Raw genomic sequence first — 20,361 nt, forward strand, 5'->3', positions numbered from 1 at the left:
CACACCCTTGAACTGTCCTTGGTGTTGGCGTTTTAACTGTCTTTATCCAAAGCATGCAATAACTAGTTTACCTTGTGAATTAAATGGAACACCACGACTTCGAGATGTCAGGGTAATGTAAAACTACAGCTCACGATAGGACTCGTTCACTCTACATACACATTGTTTTATAGATGTTTTAAGCGCTGAAACCAGGAGAGTAAGAGGGCTATTGTTAATATACTTTTTAAAGAGGGGCACTCCTCCCCATTATTAATAACCAACTCTAATACGATGCTTTACTAAATATAAAAGGAAGACATGAACCAGCAAGGCCGTGCGAAGTCGATTAAGAAAAAAATTATTTGTAAATCACCTTGAATGTGATAATGTTTTTTTGTGCTACGTGGAGTCGGAAACGTGCGTTTTAAAATAGGGTCACATAATAAAAGAAGTCTTGGAAAAGCCAAGCAACATGATACAGAACTGTAATAAATCTCATTGTATAACCGGTTCAATTTAAATTGTTCGAAACTTTTGAGAAGTGGATACCACATGAGAAAAAAAAAGGCTTACTTTCGCTTATTACGAAAAAACATTTCTCTCTCTCTCTCTATATATATATATATATAATGTTTGGCTACGATACAGTGTCAATTGTTATTCAGCTGATATTGCAGTTTTGTATCGAATGGATTCCCTACTTTTGAAGTTTTTCTTACGGCTGTGACTAGTAGGCTAATAGCCTAGTTAAGCGACAGGGTGTCCATAAGATATTCACCCCATTATAAATTCTCTATTACATGAGCTGTCTCAAAATTGTTTGCGACAATTAATAACATAACAAGAAATTTTTGTTTCAATTAAGTACACTGCCAGAGTTCAGTTAATAATTCAGCGAACCAGATTTCAGTACATTTGCACGTGAGCGCTAGTGGCAGCACGCAGAACATCAAGGTGGTAGAAGATTTTGTTACAAACATTAAGAAGCATGTCTCGCTTGATGGAAGCCAATGCGTCTTCAATCCCGTGTCTTAATTCTGTGATGTTATTAATCTTCTTTGCCTACACTTTGTACTTCATGTAGCCCCACGGAAAAAAAAGAATACAAAGACGTGATATCCGGGGAACTAGACGGCTATTGAATAAGTCCACTTAACCCGATCCAACGAGAAAGGAACTTTTTATTGCGCACATTTAATCCCGTGTGGTCGTGCCCCATCTTGCTGAAAGAACACATGGGGCTGCATATCCTCAAGCTGAGGTGCAGCCTACGCTTCAAGCATATCTATGTAATTTGGTTTCTCAATAGTACATACATAGCTTTCTCCTTCACTGTCGCCATTATGCTCCGAGTGGATGTTCTGCGAAATAAAGAAAAACTTCTCGAGTTGTGTTATTAATTGCCGGAAACTGTTTTAAAATAGTTCCTATCATAAAGAAGTTATAAAGGTCTATAATGGGGTGAATAATTTATGAACACCCTGTAGTTTTATGGCAGTTATAGTGTTTTATTATACGTTACACACCATCTTCCGTATTAAACTTGATCAGTTGCCGCCATCTATTGTTGACTTTCAACATAAATTTGTCTACATACAATGCTCTATGCTGATTTAGTTATCGTAACTTCAAAAAAACGTAACGGTTTATTATATTACTAAAGTTTTTCTAACACACATTCATGTTGTTCATTTCCTACACCACTTCAGTGTTATGTACAAGTTTACAATTTGTACTTTCAGAGGTCCTTGCTTTATAAAATTTAAAATTATCCTAGCAGTTTAGTTGAATAACTTAAAACGCTGACATAGACCGAAACGCCGAATATGTGATGATTACATATCAGTAGTAGACGCAGTTTTGTATTTATGGCATATCTACCAAGGTTATCTGCTGTTGTCCATAATTTTGAAGTACTGACCAAAGAGAAAGCAGACAGTCAGCAATACTCAACTCCTATGGTAAGAGATGGACTGTTACTTTTAAATTGCAGCCACAGAAGAAAGTGAGGAGGATATATTTAGTAAGATACTGATCAGAACTCAGCTTACCATCTCAAATCCAGAACTATATGACTGGGAGCATCTTACCCCTCCAAAATAAAATAACACTGGTGTCCTACAACCATTATATAATAGGTTTTCTCTAATAGATAATACTCAAATTGATAGATTTAACAGGTAAATTTCAATCTTATAAGATAAGAATTAATATAGTATTGTATGGAAACTGGTTTTATAAGGATAACAACAATATCACAGTGTGTCATGTTTGCTGTACAGAACTGAATACACTGATCATTTTTATGACTGACAAGAAATATTCAAACAGGTTCTTTCGGGTGTAGAAAATAATTTTTACTAGTCTTTGATTTACAATATCTTAAAACATGAATACGTTTAGTTTGATTAGATAGAGGAGCATACACATGAACCTTCGAAATCAGATCTTTGCCAACATTTTAAATACTTCAAAATTTTAGAGTACAACAATTTAAAGAAATGTAGAAAGACACTGTTTCATAGTTTTGTTCATTGTTAATCATTGGATCATAAAGCACAATATTAAAAGAGAAAAACAGCATACCAACCCTCTGATAAAAATAAATTATAAACAAAATATTTGGACAAGAATGAGCAATGTACCAATAATACCAGTACTTTGGTAAACATCTTGAACTGAAACTATTTCATACACACAAACAGTGTGTTTAATAAAACATACACAGACTTTACACATGCCTACCATAATGTTATTCACATTAGATTTAAGTAGTTCTATCTTAACTACAAGCAATTTGAAAACAACTCATGGTAAATACACTTTAACTAAAACTTTACAATTATTGGAACAAACATTTTACACCTTACCATAAAATACTTTAAAATAATCCAAAGAACTGAGATCATATTTGAAACGTAAATATTTTTTCAACAATAATTTACCTAACAAGTTCAACATTTTCAGTAGCGATATCTATTAACTTTCGTGTAGAAATATGTTTATCAATAATATTATACAGTAGAACCCCTCTAAAGCAGCCACCTTCGGGACCGAGACAAACTGACCTGATTAGAGGGGTCCACTGTACATAATTAGCGATTATGTAAACAAAAAAAAGGGACTGTGATTGAATGACCGCTTTCAAGGGGTGACTGCTTAGAGGGGGTTCCACTGCAGTTTTTTTTCTTTTTACATTCAAACAAGAAATAAAATGAACTATAAAAACATTTAAGATTTATTACTAAGTTAATTGTCTTTAAGAACATGATCACTTTTAAATTATTAATAACAACTTATTTTAAATATAAACATCTTTAATGTTTATAAGACAGTAAATAGGCATTAGGAAGATTTAAAATAATTTTATTAACTGTAATATTTCTTCTCTCAAGTGCAAGTTCATCAAATTAATGTTCAAGAGGCATAGTAACAGTACATAATATGCATCATTTTACATATTTATAATCAAAGGTAAGTCTATTGCACTTGACACAACTAACTGGTATCAAGACCCTGTCAGAATGACTGAACAAAACCAAGACAAAAATACATCTTAGGTCCATTTGTACAGTTCTGACTTTGCATTTTTATGTCATAGGCAATATTACTTAACATTTGAAATTATTTAATTTAATAAAATATAGTTTCATATATATATAAACAATTCAAACAGTTTATTGTAGTCAGATAACTTTAAATACACACCCATCTATTATACTTGGGTAAGAATTACATAATATAACCACATTTTCTATAACAATGAAAGAAACAAACATTACCCGTATTGTATTAGGCTAACTCGTTTCTGTAACACATCTTAAAATAATGCAAAAAGAGAAAGAAAAACTGAACCAATAGTTTAGTTCTTTCGTGATAGAATTATCTGTTAATCAAATAACAATCATTATAATGGTTAATGAATAAATTATTTTTAGTAGATTTCCATGTATATTAGAAATAAAATAAGCACATTTATAATATATCAGATCTTAATAAAATATATTAACAATCAGTGTACACAGTCTTTATATTAGATGAATACTTGGTAACTAATACTTAAACGTTTTTATATTATTCAAGATAAATACAGTAAAAACTTTGATCAAAACAAATGTAAAAATGCACAATATGATGATATGAAGTGGAATTCAATTATTTTTTTCCTAAAGGTCCCTTTCAAAAAAATACACTCTGCTGAAGACACATGCCAGGAAAGTCAGTAATCAATAAATATTCCATTTATGAATTTCTAATTTTTCCTGGAACATAATTTTTGTCAATTACTGGTTCCTGCAAAAACATATGAAGACAGCGTTCATTCTGTGCTAATGGATGGCCTGCAACCCTGAAAAATAGAATATTGAATCTGTAACAAGATTTTAACCCTACCAATAAGAATTGTCAGAATTCCTTGTTATTCTTTTTAATTTTAATCATTATTATACTTGTGGTTGTTAAACTGTAAACTAACACTTGTTAAAATAAATCTATGCTTCAAATAAAAAAATTGAAATTTCTTCAAGCATAGAAATTAAAAGAATTATTGAAGTAGTTTTATAAACTAAACAAGAAAGAGACAAGAAGTTTTGAATACCAGAATTCAGCAGCTAATGTAGAGATAGAAAATAGTTTCAGTCTAATTCTTAAAACTACAAATAAATAAGGTTTAATTAATGGTTAACACTGAGGTTGAAACAAAACAGCTCTGATGAAGATGTGTTAATCCAATGAAGAAAAACACCAATTTATTTTTATAATTATTTAACTAAAATGTGTCATACTAACAAATCTTCGATTAGGCTGGTCATTAATAAAAATTACTATTTTTAAAATACTTCTATTGTTTTACATTTTTTTCAGTTCATTACAACTTGATTTTTAATTACTAATATATCAGAAGTTCCAAACAATGGAGTGGAGCAAAATTTGAAAGGGCTGTGGAAAACAATAAATATACATGTAGTAATTTTTAAAATGGACTTTTGATTCATTCTTTACACATGTAGTTTGAAATGAAAGAACTCAATATCTATAGATTTAATGGATTGGCATCTTAAGCCAGGGTACAAATCCTGAACTAAACAATAGAAGATAGAATATTTCATCATAAGTTCAAAGTATTAACTTCACATGTGGAATTTTTTCAACTATTTGGCTTCTATCAAAGGGCATGAGTTATTGTTCTTACTGAAAACTTAGCAATGTAGGTTTGGTATTTCTTTTGCCAAACTAGAAATAAATTTTATTTCCAATTGAAAAAGAATGACCTTAAGTTACATCAATATATTTAAAAGTATAGGTTTCTGCAATTCCTTATTTTCATATATCATCTTTAGAGAATAACAATAGTTAATTTGAATACACATCTGTAAACTCATTACTGAGTGGTCTACTGGCCTGTTCCTACCACACAGTTGGAATATCCGTAAGCTCCATGTTGTACAATGTAGAGTGCTCTCTTCCAACAGGTTAATTTTAATTAACACATTCTCTGTTGCTGTCTCTGCTGCTCTGTTCTTACACAACTGTCAAAATATCAATAAACCTAACATGAAAGACTGGAAGTCAATACGTTTAGTATCCCAAGTTGCCTGGCCTTACTTTGCATACATAACAGTTCGAACACCGAATAACAATAAACTTCATGTTGTGTTGTCTGTACTACTATATTCCAGCTTCATCCTAGACTCCATATTGCCACTTATAAAAGTCAAATCATTTCTATATATTGCAGATCTAGTGATGGTCCAAAAGCCCTATTTTAATAGACAAGGTAAGCTAAAAAGTCTATTAAATAATGATTTACAATATGGGCAATAAAAAAACTGTATGAACATTCTGTGTTGTATGTTCGAGTTTATCAAATAACTCAATATAACTGATTATCTATAAGCACGTTCAAGATAGGCTTGGTATAATATACACAAGTTCATACATATATCTGCACACATTGGTTAACACGTTCAAGATAGGCTCGTTATAATATACACAAGTTCATACATATCTGCACACATTGGTTAACACGTTCAAGATAGGCTCAGTATAATATACACAAGTTCATACATATCTGCACACATTGGTTAACACGTTCAAGATAGGCTCGGTATAATATACACAAGTTCATACATATCTGCACACATTGGTTAACACGTTCAAGATAGGCTCAGTATAATATACACAAGTTCATACATATATCTGCACACATTGGTTAACACGTTCAAGATAGGCTCAGTATAATATACACAAGTTCATACATATATCTGCACACATTGGTTAACACGTTCAAGATAGGCTCGGTATAATATACACAAGTTCATACATATATCTGCACACATTAAGTATTTATACTATAACTTCTGATGCAGTATGTGTATTTTCACAAAATTTAGTAGACTTGTTTTAATAAATATTACATATTTCTTGTGCAAAATAAATAAGGTTTTTTAATGAAGTATTTTTTTTTACAAAAGATGCATTTTAAAAATATTGAATCTGTTTCATTGCAAGTTTGAGTGCAAAGTAATTTTCCTGTTAAGATTAAAAATTATTCTTTGTCCAAAAAAATCCTCAATATTATTTGTGTAATCTCTAAAACTTTAAATATATTTCAAATGTTTGTTTTTAGTAAGATTTTACATTTTGTCTGTTATTCTCTTTACCCTAACTATGTAGGGTCTGTCAATTTGACTGATCTTGTAACCACCATAAAAACTCACAAAATAATTTTAGAATATATTATTTTTTTCATTCCAGAAAGACTACAGATTACAACACAAAAATATAAATGTTTAGTCTAAATGGCTTAAGTCTCATAACATTATATATTTATTATTACACTGACCCTCCCAGTCATGCCAGGCTACTATTACATAACTTCCACTGAAAGGGTGCACGTGTACTCATGTTACCATATCCAATAACACAAACCTGACTTTTATTCTTCCTTGTATTGGATGTGTTTTAGTGGACTAGTATTTTGTAATATGAAGTCAAATTTCAATTATACATTACATATACTATTGCTATTTAGAAATAAATTAAACTTTTTTGCTTAAAATATAGAACAAAAAATCAAGAAGTAAAGTAAACAATTATCTCTTCCTGCTATGACCTTTGCACTTGGTTACTGTTGGACATAGATTGCTAAGCTTTGCACATGGAGGATATCGGGAAAAAAATATTTTAAGTTTTATATATATATACAGTTGAATAACCAAAAAATCATAAATAACTACACTGATATTATAGAATTCCACTACAGTTTATTAAGTTTAGTAACAAGATGTATTTGGATTTACAAAAATATATAACTTTGAGTAGACTGAAGGCACAACTTACCCCTTCCTTGAAATCTGGGATTGAAATGACATGGTAGATTTTTTACAGATTAAAATGGCTGATAAAATTACTCTGTGGATATTCTAAGCTGTAAATTAGTTATTTGCATGTCATATATTGAAACAAGTATATAAGGGACTGTTTTCAAAAATGGAATCAGGCAAATGGGACCACCGAGTTTGATTCAGTGAGCAAGCTATATCTCAGCAAAATAAAAAATACACATGGTTCTTATTTTATATTATAGGTTGATAATTAGTAATTTGAGTTCCTAATTTGTATGAAACTATATACTTTAGTATTTTAACAATCACAAACATCTAATTTTAAACAGTGCTGCATTCAACATACCACATGACTCACTAAAAATTTATATCTAGATGGTTTAACATTTACTTTTAAATTATGAAACTAACTCATATAATATTAAAGTTTGAATTATAATCTACAATTTGATTCAAAATTTACTGACAAATTCATAAAATAGTAGTTCAATAAAATTTTGAATGCAAGTTAACATGTGCAATGACATGGCCTTTCACCTATAACCCATTGCAAAATTGTTAAGGATGGCAGCACAGCTCTAATAATTTTTGCAACAAGTTCAAAATTACAACTTAAACCCAATATAAACAAATATTTTAATACAAGGTATCAGAAAGACTGAACTTCAGATCAGACTTACTTGTTGATAAACATTCGCAACAAGTTCAAAATTACAACTTAAACCCAATACAAACAAATATTTTAATACAAGGTATCAGAAAGACTGAACTTCAGATCAGACTTACTTGTTGATAAACATTCGCAACAAGTTCAAAATTACAACTTAAACCCAATATAAACAAATATATTAATAGAAGGTATCAGAAAGACTGAACTTCAGATCAGACTTACTTGTTGATGAACATTTGCAACAAGTTCAAAATTACAACTTAAACCCAATATAAACAAATATTTTAATAGAAGGTATCAGAAAGACTCAGACTTACTTGTTGATAAACATTTCGAGTCCTTTCCTTCTTTCTTCAATGAACTCTTCATCATATATTCCTTCATCTGTTCTGAAAGGAAGTTGTCTTTTCCATGCTTTTCCTGGTAAAGGTGGAACTACAATCTACACAGTAAAGCAATAATAACAACTGTTGTTATTAATCAAATAATTATAATTGGTATCATTAATATGTTAATCCATTTATTTAAAATTCCTCAGAATGTATTACAAAGGATTGCATGTCGGTCGTAAAGTTATTCTATTTATTTTCCATTTTAAGTTCTTAGAATAAGGAAACAGCTGACAGAAATATTTGGCATTCATTATACACATTAAAACTATCTTTTTAAGAAAAGAAATCAAAAGGAAAAACAGTACTGAATATTGCTATAGAATTATTGAATAAAACTGCACATACACAATTTAGAATAAATTGTCTTCATTTTATAAATACTCTAGGTTGAAACAGCAAGGAATTTTAAAATCTGAAAAGTGTCAAGAACTGAGAGTAAAAAAACTAATTTAAAATGTTTAGTTTACATGAATTTAAGGATAACATTCAAAACATTAAGAATACTACATAGAATTTTTTAAGGGATTATAACATGTATGAACCTAAGACTTCTCTGAATCAATTTCTTTTTTCCTTATCTTTACTGATTATATATTTTTAGCCTTTAGAAAAATCCATACTAAAATTAACTTGTTTAAAACCACAGTGCAAACTGCCTTTAAAATGTTTATTTGTACAATATTTCATGAACTACTGTTCTCAACTGACAAGGAAAAACATGTTAACATTATGTATTTCTCACTTTTTTTCCCCTAACAAAACTGTAGTATATATTTCATAGTTATTTAACTTATTGTCGGTTAAAGTACTTGTTCCTATAAACAAATTAACCGAAATCAAACAGAAGCTCAACTACATACTGTGTGATTGTAATTAATGCTGTAACTCATTGACGAATGATTTATACTTCTGTACTCAGTTCTTAAAACTAATAGTGACTTTCAGCTGAGGCAAAGAGACTCATAGAATGGCTCCAAATTTCTTTGTTTTCTTTCAAGTACATACTTTTAAATCATAGCTCTGTTATATCTGGACCAATTTGAGATCTAATTACAGTTTTGGACTTGGAAGAATACGCTCTTTCAATTGATACATTTGTCCACACCCAAAGTCTAATAGATGTATTTACCTTGATACTTCCTCAAAGAATTTCAATTTAAGGATAGCCTGGTAAAGATCCTGATGAGTAATAAAATCGAATCAGGTACACAGTTATGTGAAAAAGTTAGAACACCATATGAAAGCCTGTGTATTTTTGTAACATATTTGGATATATAGATATTTAATCTAAATTTCAACAATACTGAGAGATTATAGGAATATAACTAAACAATTAAAACTGAAGAAAAGACTTTTCAAGATCTTCTGTAAATGTAATTCTACAAAAATGCATATTCTAACTGAGGAAAAAGTTAGGACACTCCCACATTTATTCCCACTTAAAATGGCTCAACTCACACACAGTTGTATCACACCAGGTGCACATGGTTAGAAGATCATAACTTAGCACTGTGAATAAGGCTTGCCCTATTTAAACCTCACACAGTTTGGTGTGCTCCTGACTGTTGAAGTGAGGGTAAGAGAAAAAGAGCTGTCTGAGGCCTTCAGAAAGAACATTGTAGCAGCTTATGAGTCTGGTAAGGAATTTAAAAAAATCCCAAAAGATTTTGAAATCAGCCATTCCACTGTCCAAAAAATAGTCAACAAGTGGAGGGCTTTCAAAACAACTGCCAACATGCCCAGGTCTGGTCGTCCAAGCAAGTTCACCCCGAGAGCAGACCATAAGATGCTAAAAGAGGTCTCCAAACACCCTAACATGCCATCATGGGACCTACAGTAAGCTCTGGCTACTGTTGATGTGAAAGTACATGCTTCTACAATCAGAAAGAGACTGTACAAGTTTAACTTGCATGGGAGGTGTGCAAGGAGGAAACCTTTGCTCTCTAAGAGAAACATCGAGGCCAGACTGAAGTTTGCCAGAGAGAATGTAGACAAAAACCAGGACTTCTGGAATAATGTTCTTTGGACAGATGAGTCTAAAATTGAATTATTTGGACACAAGAACAGAGGACATGTTTGGTATAAACCAAATACAGCATTCCAGGAAAAAAACCTTATACCAACTGTGAAGCATGGAGGTGGAAGTGTCATGGTTTGAGGCTGTTTTGCTGCAGCAGGACCTGGACAGCTCATAATCATAAAATCCACCATGAATTCTACTGTGTATCAGAGGGTGCTTGAGAATCGTGCGAGACCATCTGTAAGAAAATTAAAGCTGAAGCAGAATTGAACCCTGCAACACGACAATGACCCAAAACATTCCAGTAAATCCACCAAGGACTGGCTGAAAACTAAGAAATGGAGAGTCCTAGAATGGCCGAGTCAAAGCCAAGATCTTAATCCAAATGAGATGCTGTGGGGTGACTTGAAATGGGCTGCACATGCAAAAAAACCCTCAAACATTTCACAGCTGAAAGAATTCTGCATTGAGGAGTGGGACAAACTTTCTTCAGACCGATGTCAGAGAGTGGTAGATGGCTACAAGAAGCATCTCACTGCAGTTATTTCACCCAAAGGGGATAACACTAGCTATTAGGGGGTAGGGTGTCCTAACTTTTTCCTCAGTTTGAATATGCATTTTTGTAGAATTACATTTACAGAAGATCTTGAAAAGTCTTTTCTTCAGTTTTAATTGTTTCATTATATTCCTATAATCTCTCAGTATTGTTAAAATTGAGATTATATATCTATATATCCAAAAATATTAGAAAAATACACAGGCTTTCATAAGGTGTCCTAACTTTTTCACACGATTGTACATGCATCCCACATTTGGTATCGCTAGCACACAAAAAAAGGTGAAGAAAAACAGTCTTTAGATTAATTTACTCTAATCCTGGCTAAAGTAATTTCAAGTGCAGTGGAAACTGAGGATTACCTATTGCTTTATTTTCTCTCATTGTTTTCACACAATTGACCTTTGATATAAGAAGGGTATTAATTCTCAGCTTTAAAAGCTAAGAATAGTCACCACCAGAAAATTTCTTTGCTTTATCAAAATCATGGGAATAAAAAGGTACTCTATATTAAGACCCTGAAGAGTAGTGTAGTCTATACAGCATTTTCTTATCTTTGAGATTGATGTATTTATTATTATTGTATGAATATGTATTTATAGACAAAGTCAGTGGAAGACAGTACAGTGGAAAACCTGTCAGAATGGACAAAATAGTTTTTAACAAGCTTTATAATGGTCTAAGAACATCAAAACTGTTTCAGGTTCATAAACCTTCACTGATAAATGAGTAACTTTCCTTCATGCTTAATTTTTCTCAGATATTTTGAAACAAAACATTACAAACAATAACTTGTAATGAACTTTAAATATGATTACATAGACTAATTTCTCCTACATTAGTTTTAAGTTGAAGCTTTTCTCAAATTATGAAGTACATTGTAAACAGTGCATGTAAAGAAACTTCCGAAATACTGGATATAGATAAAAGGAAGTGTTATCACTTGATTAATAATGTGAATCTAATATTTTGATTTGTGATTATCTGTTAAGAATTTATTTATGTTTATATCAGAAGTTAATACATATTCTGTTAATGTAGTATTTGATTATAAACTAGATTAACAAATATTTCTTGTTAGAATTGTTATACACTTTTATTGTAAGATCAGATACTTTTGGCCACTAAACATTTTAATAAAAAAATAAATGTGAAACACAACCATAATTTTGGCTTGAAAAAGTTTTTCCACAACTTTGGTAAGAAAATATAAAATGAAACTAAGAATTTATATGTTTAGTTTACATGTTGGGAAACAGTAAAAATGAAAAATATTATACACAAGTATATATTTGTGTGTGTGTGTGTGTGTGTGTGTGTGTGTGTGTGTGTGTGTGTGTGTGTGTGTGTTTGGAATAAATAAAACAGTTAATACATCATTACAAACAAATATTTCTATTCAAATTTCAATTTTTTTTCAGATTAAGGAAAAACTGCATGATTTCTTACCTTGCTGTCTCTCTCAAGTTCAGTTCTTAGCCACTCAAAATCACTATAACGTCTCCGCACACTAGATTCCTTCAATTTGAAGACTGGTAGATTTGTCTGGATAATACATAAATTGCTAAATTTTCTACTTAAAAACCTCAATTATAACAATGATATTACAAGAAAGACATCATAATAAGCTCATTATGCACTTCAGAACACATGTATGCTTAAAAGGTGATGTTGATAGACTGTATCTATGTAAGTTTCTGGATGACCTGTTGAGCTACTATTCTATCCAAAAATCTCCTGACATGCAGCAATCCAATCAATGCCTCCCCCCCTCACAAAAATCCATTTTTGTTAATTTCACAGCTTATTAAAAAAAAAAGAAAGTTTGCCCTAAACTATGCACAAAGTTCACTTCTACAAAATATTTGGTATTGTTAGAAACTTGACTAAAACTTTTCATAACAATTGTTTAAACATCATTGATGTGCTGTCAGTGATCATACCAGAAAAATTGTAGTAAAAAAGTACGTTATTTTAAAGAACCTGCAGTGACAAGATAATGAGATTCATGTATATTAAGGGTTGTTGGCGTATATCACACAAGTCAAAAGTTAGATACAAAACATTTTCTTTGGTGTGCACTACTTCTATATCTGTTAGCAAATAAAAAGCACAACTGACTTTCAAAATACTCTCAAAATAAATCCATTACCAACTTCTGTAGATGAAGTGATGTGTGTTACTAAATCTGCAGTTCACCATTTACACAAAAATTCCTGATGGAACCTGACACTCAGAACTAAAACTTCTCGTGACTACAGTTTTTACATTAAATATTATTATTGTGATCTTTGATGTATAATAACCGGACAGCATATTTTTTTTCAATAATATTTCTTTAGTACTGTGATCACTATAATATTAGAGATGTGTTATTTCTTTATTAAATAACACTGGTAATGTAGTTGGACAATTAATGGAGTTTGCTGATCAATTACTCTGTGGCTCATTTAACAGTGACATTCAAGTAATTGTACACTATCATATAATGGGGTAAAATCAAACAACTAATTCATAACAATTATCCTCCAATAACCAAAAACAAACAGCACTAAAAGTGAGATTTTAATACAAGCAGTTGGCAAAATCTAGATGGTCCATTGTGTAGTTTCAACACCAAATAAAAACAGCAAGAACTGGAAACCCTATTTTGATTACTTTTATTTTCATGGCATTAATTGGTTTAATTGTAACTTCATAAACTATTATCTTGTCACACTAATCAAAGTAATGGAAGCTCATAGGTTATTAATTAATCAAGTCAGCCACTCAGATGTACCTGTTAGCATTTCAAAAAATGAACACAAGATAAAGCAATGTAACACAAAACAATCTGGCCAATCAAGACCATCCTCCTGCCCACAAGAAAAAAAAAAAAAAATCATTCCAAGTTATAATTTTTTTTTTTAATTGAGGGGAAGTTTACACTAATCTATCCAGCAAAAGCTTAACTGAATGTTAAGAAACAGGTTGGATGGACAAAAGGATTTAAAATTTTCATTTTGTAACTACTTAAAAATTAATGGTATGCCCGACAAGAATCACAGATTATATTTCAAAGTGATTATAAAATAAGAGTTGATATATGAAGGGTGTAGTACCAACTGGAGTGCCTGTTCCCTGAATAAAAATGATGTAAAATCACAGTTAATGAAATGTTATCTTAGGACATAAAGAAAATCCCTTATATATAATTGTAAAAAATGCCTGTAAAAACTGTAAAACAAAATGCGAAACCACAAATTTGCAAATATATCCTTCTGATCCCAGCAAACCTGCACACCAAATCTGGGGCAAACTAGTGACAAAAAAATGTCAAAATGCAAAAGTGGTAATAAAAACCACCAAACAAAATATTCAGAATCTGTATACATCTCCACATGGATTCAACAAACCTTTAGTGAAGATCCAACAAAAGGGAGGGGAAAAAGTAGTGGTGAAAAATACAAAAACATAAATACCCATAAAAACTGCAAAACCTAAAACTGGAAATTTGTATTTACCCCTGCATGGATCTAATGAACTTCCATATCAATTTTATTAAAGATCCATCCATACCTTGTGCAATAGTTATATGAACATAGAATAGACAGTACTAGGATATTAGTCTTTCGATGATACACTATCAGCTGATACACTTTATTCATAAGACATAGGTTATAGTACAACATCAGTGAAATTTATGCAAAGTAAATTTAACTTGTTGACTGCCAAGTATTTCAGCTGCTACAATACAACTCTAATGCTTCTTCATCTTGTAACTTTTTTCTTGATGCCATTTTGGATTGAAAGTGAAACAATTTGTAAGTAGGTCAAATGGATGTATGGTGCTGACATCTAGCGTTGAAGTTAGATATTATTGAGAATGAATTAACTCGTCCGTGGCACTGTGTTACCGATCAGCTTGGACGAGTTACCTTGTCTACGGCACTGAACAGGTTAAAGAACTTTTTTAAAACCATAATAGAGGTATATTATAGTTTATTGATTAAAAGCTTATAGCTTCTAACATGGATATTTTTTAACAATAAGTCAGTTCTCAAAGCTCAAAGTTATTAGGACTAATATTCAATTCTTAGCCTCTTCATTCCACCACTTAAAACTGACCAGGTATTCAAGTCTATAATTTCCAGTACTGTAGTGCTGAAAAAACACAAAAGATCATACACCATGTGTCTAAGCATTACATGAAGACCAAAGTTTATAAATGATAAAACACATTTAAATTCTGATTTTAATCTGATGAAATGGTGGTGTCTATTGTACAGTGAATGTGCTCAATGCAAATTTAAAATACACTGGATCATTTTTCACTAATTAACTGAAGGTTAGTGTTGAAAAAATAGTAGTTGCATCTGTACAGTTCATTATAAATTTTGGTATACATATATGTCCACATATTTAAAAGGTAAGATCTTACATCCTAATCTGTAGATTAGTAGTAACACTAACATTACTAATACATAACACTTTTGGCAAGTTGTAATACAGATATCTTAGTTGTAGTACAAAAATTACACTTTCATGTAGTCTTTTACACTGGACATCAAAATTGACTGTTCATATTTGATACCAAACAAGAATGTAAAAGAACTAAAGTTAACTGTACTTGAAAAGTGGACACTTGGTTCCCTGTCAAGTTTAGCAAAACTGATGTTATTTATCATTGAACAATTTCAGTGGCTCTGTCAAAATATGAATACCACTTCCTCTCATAGATTTAGCAAATTATAAGTATAATATATATTAATTACATTTGACCTTTCTCAACAGAATATAATATATAAATTGTTATACCTGTAGCAACATAAATGAAAGGATTTGTTCCTCGTGGTGATATCACATTTGTTCAGATGGAAGCTCACATGGTGTTTTTGTGTGACCTCAAAGTGATTAGAACTGACCAAGCTAATTATTTTAATATTGTTGCTTGTATAACAAACATTTTTTAACTTCTTAAAAAAAATAAGAATAATACCATTTGTTTTAATGCTTTAAAACCAATTTCGAAAAATTACAATGGATGAATTATGCCCCCTATAATTTTATTTCTGTCTCCCCCCAAATCCAAATTTTCAAGTTTCATATCTTATTTCAAGCTTATTTTTACTTTTAGTATCACAGTTTGTACTAATTGGTAATAAACCTAACAGTTTCTACCTTCCATTCTGAATAGCAAAGTCTAATGATATTAAATGAACCTTAATATTTTGCTTGCCTCTTTACAAGACACAAGTCTACATGTGTTAGCCACACATTTTAACAATGGTTAATCTTACAAAAAAACTTCCCTAAAAAAAAATAAAAAATCTTATTACACATGCTAAAGTCTTTACTATTTCTTACTTAACCTAACTTTAATTCAAAGTTCAGAAGAAAAAATCCTAGTTATAAAATGTTGAAACAATACAGCAATAGCTTTTGTTCGAATAAAATATTAAGTTATTCTAACAGAGATAATATTTCACAACTTCAAGCAAAAATTCACTCTAGGATTTTGCTCTTTAATTAATATTAAATACTAAATGGTCATTTCATATTATGAGGTCACTGAAAGAAAAATTTTAAAAATTCCTAAAGCTATTTTGCACTTGACCATTTAATTAATAGGTGATGTTCTTACCTATAAAAGAAGTTCAATTTTTTCTACTTTTAAAATTATATATTAATTTAATTTTCAGAGTGGTGTAAATTCATTTACTGGATATTTTCCCGGTGTTTAAAGGATGACTTTCAATTACATTATGCCTAAACTTCTTTAAAGTATATTAAGCAATACTAAAAGTATCTGATAGTAAATCTGTAGTTGTACTTTACGATCAGTAAACAACTGCTAACTTACAAGTTATAGTAATTAGTACTAAACTGCTATAGATAGCAGGATTTACACTGTCGTGTTCAAAACGCATGGTACTTGAAGGTACTATTTGTGGGAGGAAGCTAAGAGTTAAGCTTATAGGTGAAACTACGAACAAGAATAAATAATTAAAATATAACTTATAACCTGTAATCGTAAATTTAAGGTCTTAACTTATCTTGGTCTTGTGCGAAATTTAACTGAATTTGAAAGTTTAAAACTTTAATGTTAATTTTACTTTTAAGGTTTAACTTTAAGACGTACCCTCATTCGAACTTCATAATCAGTGTACCGTTTCCGTGCGACTCCGTGGGTAAATGGTTCAAAAACATCAATTTCTAGAAAATTTGCTGGAGCAGCATAAGCGTCATCCAAAGTTTGTTTCTTTGGTTGAAGGCGGCGAGTTGCCTCATGAGGAAGATTTCCCTCGGAAGCCATGTTTATGAACTGATAAATCGACATCTACCGGAATAGTATAACACTGGTTACTGATATATTTTATCTTTTCGGTGATGCGGGTGTGTTACAGAATCCACATATTAACTCACCTGATAGAAATTTTGAGCGTTGCGAAGAAAGTTATGTGATATTTTAAAAATTAAAAGTATTTTTAAATAAAAAGAAAATGCTAATAATGAGCTCAAACATAAAATGTCTTTACTGTTATTAATAATGATACTTTATATATTTTAAATATTTAAAAAATACATTAACAACCAACTGCTTCCCATTTGTGACATATTAAAACTATGATATCACTCGAAAACAATATTTTTGTGAAATTTTTTCGCAGTAACTATTACATTATGTATTACTGTGTGTGTGTGTTTTTTTTCTTATGGCAAAGCCACATCGGGCTATCTGCTGAGCCCACCGAGGAGAATCAAAACCCTGATTTTAGCGTTGTAAATCGGTAGACTTACCGCTGTACTAGCGGGGGACATGTATTACTGTCACTATAGTCAACACTTCCTAGTCTAGCCTTCCAATTAGGTCTAGGACAATATATATAATTATACTTATATAATCTTATCGGTGGTGCCGCCTAAGTCAATATTTATTTGATTTTCCGTTGTTTTTTTTATCTGGCACAACGCTTGAACATTTTCATGAAATAATTTGTTTAACCAGCTGGGTTTGTAAAAGTTCGACGGTAAATTTGAGGGCTTATAACCCTAAATATCCAGGTTCGATATCCATGGTTAGCAAACCGCAGAATACTCCTGTATTTAAACACAAACAAATAAACTAAATACAGTTATGTCAATTGCATGATTAAGTGGCCGTCTAATAACCCGAACATAGTGAAGACGAACCATAAAATATCCAGTTAGTATCTACGTGTCGAATCTTTTTATGTCTAGCTTTCTGCTTCCTACTAAGATGAAAGGCTCGGCGTTGGAGCGTTATAAAAGTGACGGTCAGACCCACTATTCGTTGGTAGAACTTAGCGATGGGTGGTGATGACTTCACTCTAGTCTTACACTGCTGAATCAGGGACGGTTAGCGCAGATTAACCCTCGTGTAGCTTTCGGCGAAATTAAAAAAACAAAAAACAAATCCAAGATAAAATCATCGTTTAAATTCAATTAAGATTTATTAATAGAAAACAATAAAAACCGATTTTATTGAATTATTTGAGAGAAGTGTTTCAGTAACAATAATCCTTCCACTGCCTCAATGGTGAGGTTGAGGGCTTTTAACGCTAAAAGTTAAAGTTATATTCCGTTGGTGAGCAGAGCAATATTGCAGGATGTGTTTAACAATAACCAAGCATTAATAATAAACTAAAAGCTTATGTTAATAACAAAAGACAAAATCATTTTCAAATAAATAAATATTTTGTTACTTGTTTTTAAACTAAAATGGTATTAATAGTTAGTTACAACTCAGTTTCAAAAGATATATAAAAGTAACATATGTCATTATAGAATTCATCAGCTATTTTAGACCTGAATTAAACGAAACGCATCACAGAATTTCTGTCAGCATTAAATAACTAATAAACAGACTTTCTCATTTGACTTCTTAAAGTCTATTTCATTTTAAATGTATCTAAATCAATCTATTGCAATATAAAGAAATATAACCGTGGGAGAATGTTAAATCCACTTATTAAAAAAAACGTGATTGTTTTATCGCCAAGATATGGGTCAAATCCCAAATTTTAGCATTATAGGTCCGTAAATTTGCTTTTGACTCACGAGAGACGTAAACAAAAACCTAAGGATTCAAGAATACAAAAGACAAAATAACAACTTTCGAGGTTTAAAAAAACATTGCAATAGTTTTTGTTTTTAAATACATATTTAAATATTAGCATAGCTATGTAAAAGTTGTATATTTAAACTTTTTAGTGCCTGTATAAAAAATTTTATTTTTACTACCACTGGTAATTAGGACGCTCGGTTGGCAATCTGTGAGTTGCGAGATCGATTGTTATTGTTATTTTGAATTTCGCGCAAAGCTACTCGAGGGCTATCTGCGCTAGCCGTCCCTAATTCAGCAGTATAAGATTAGAGGGAAGGCACCTAGTCTTCACCATCCACCGCCAACTCTTGGGCAACTCTTTTACCAACGAATAGTAGGATAGGCCATCACATCATAACGACCCCACGACTGAAAGGGCGAACATGTTTGGTTGGATGGGGGATTCGAACCCGCAACCCTTGGATTACGAATCGAACGCCTTAACACACTTGGCCATGCCGGGCCTGCGAAATCGAAACTTATAGTCAAACATGTATTATAATGCAACATTAAATTTCACTATTTCTTGGTTGAACAGTAGTCTGAGAGTTAGCGGTGGGCGGTATTAACTAATTGTCTTTCCTCTAATCTATCACTTCAAAATTAGAAACGGCTAGCGCAGATGGCCCCTGAGTAGCTTTGCAAGAAATTCCAACAAACAAATTAACTGTTTTTATAATTGCCTGGTGACCTTAGTTATCCAGAAAAGCCACTTAGGAAGGGACAAAACGAATGTAATGAACAAGTGTACGTTAAATATGTTTGAAATTCATAGATCCTCACCAATAAATACGGTCTGAGTCGGGCCCGGCATGGCCCAGCGTGTTAAAGCATGCGACTCGTCGCATCCCCGTCGCGCCAAACATGCTCGCCCTTTCAGCCGTGGGGGCGTTATAATGTTACGGTAAATCCCACTAATCGTTGGTAAAAAAAGTAGCCCAAGAGTTGGCGGTGGGTGGTGATGACTAGCTGCCTTCCCTCTAGTCTTACACTGCTAAATTAGGGACGGCTAGCACAGATAGCCCTCGTGTAGCTTTGTGCGAAATTCAAAACAAACAAACGTTCTGAGTCTTTTACTCATATTCAAGATATGTTGTTTGATAAGCTCGTGAAACCTTTATTTCAAGGACTGAAAGTTTCATGCAAAATGTAACAATGTAATTTCTTTGCTAGTTTATACCTGACATTAATATAAACTCAAACCATACGATAATAGCCGCGGAGACCTGGTATGGTCAGGTGGTTGAGGCACTTGACTCGTAATCTGAGGGTCGCGGGTTCGAATCCC

The 20,361-nt window shown here is 31.7% G+C and overlaps 1 protein-coding gene across 1 annotated transcript; it reads right to left on the reverse strand.

Moving 5' to 3' along the window:
• Positions 1-2,317: 2,317 nt before the first annotated feature.
• Positions 2,318-17,313, reverse strand: LOC143223617 (sorting nexin-12-like). The gene is made up of 4 exons (XM_076451784.1): positions 17,088-17,313; positions 12,416-12,511; positions 8,316-8,440; positions 2,318-4,330 (listed from the first exon to the last, which is right to left on the reverse strand). The coding sequence occupies exons 1-4, from the start codon at positions 17,283-17,285 to the stop codon at positions 4,225-4,227; spliced, it is 525 nt and encodes a 174-aa protein (XP_076307899.1). The 5' UTR covers positions 17,286-17,313; the 3' UTR covers positions 2,318-4,224.
• Between the last annotated feature and the right edge of the window lie 3,048 nt (positions 17,314-20,361).

Source organism: Tachypleus tridentatus, chromosome 8 (genome assembly GCF_004210375.1).
Source record: "Tachypleus tridentatus isolate NWPU-2018 chromosome 8, ASM421037v1, whole genome shotgun sequence".
In the NCBI taxonomy this organism is placed as follows: domain Eukaryota; kingdom Metazoa; phylum Arthropoda; class Merostomata; order Xiphosura; family Limulidae; genus Tachypleus; species Tachypleus tridentatus.

Bases quoted from the DNA above. Each gene is read 5' to 3' on its own strand.
- LOC143223617 (XM_076451784.1), bottom strand. From the start codon at position 17,285: ATGTCGATTTATCAGTTCATAAACATGGCTTCCGAGGGAAATCTTCCT. The intron at 12,512-17,087 runs GTACGTCTTAAA...TGTATTATCCAG, and splicing joins ATTATGAAGTTCGAATGAGG to ACAAATCTACCAGTCTTCAA. The intron at 4,331-8,315 runs GTAAGTCTGAGT...TCTATTTTTCAG, and splicing joins CTCGAAATGTTTATCAACAA to GGTTGCAGGCCATCCATTAG.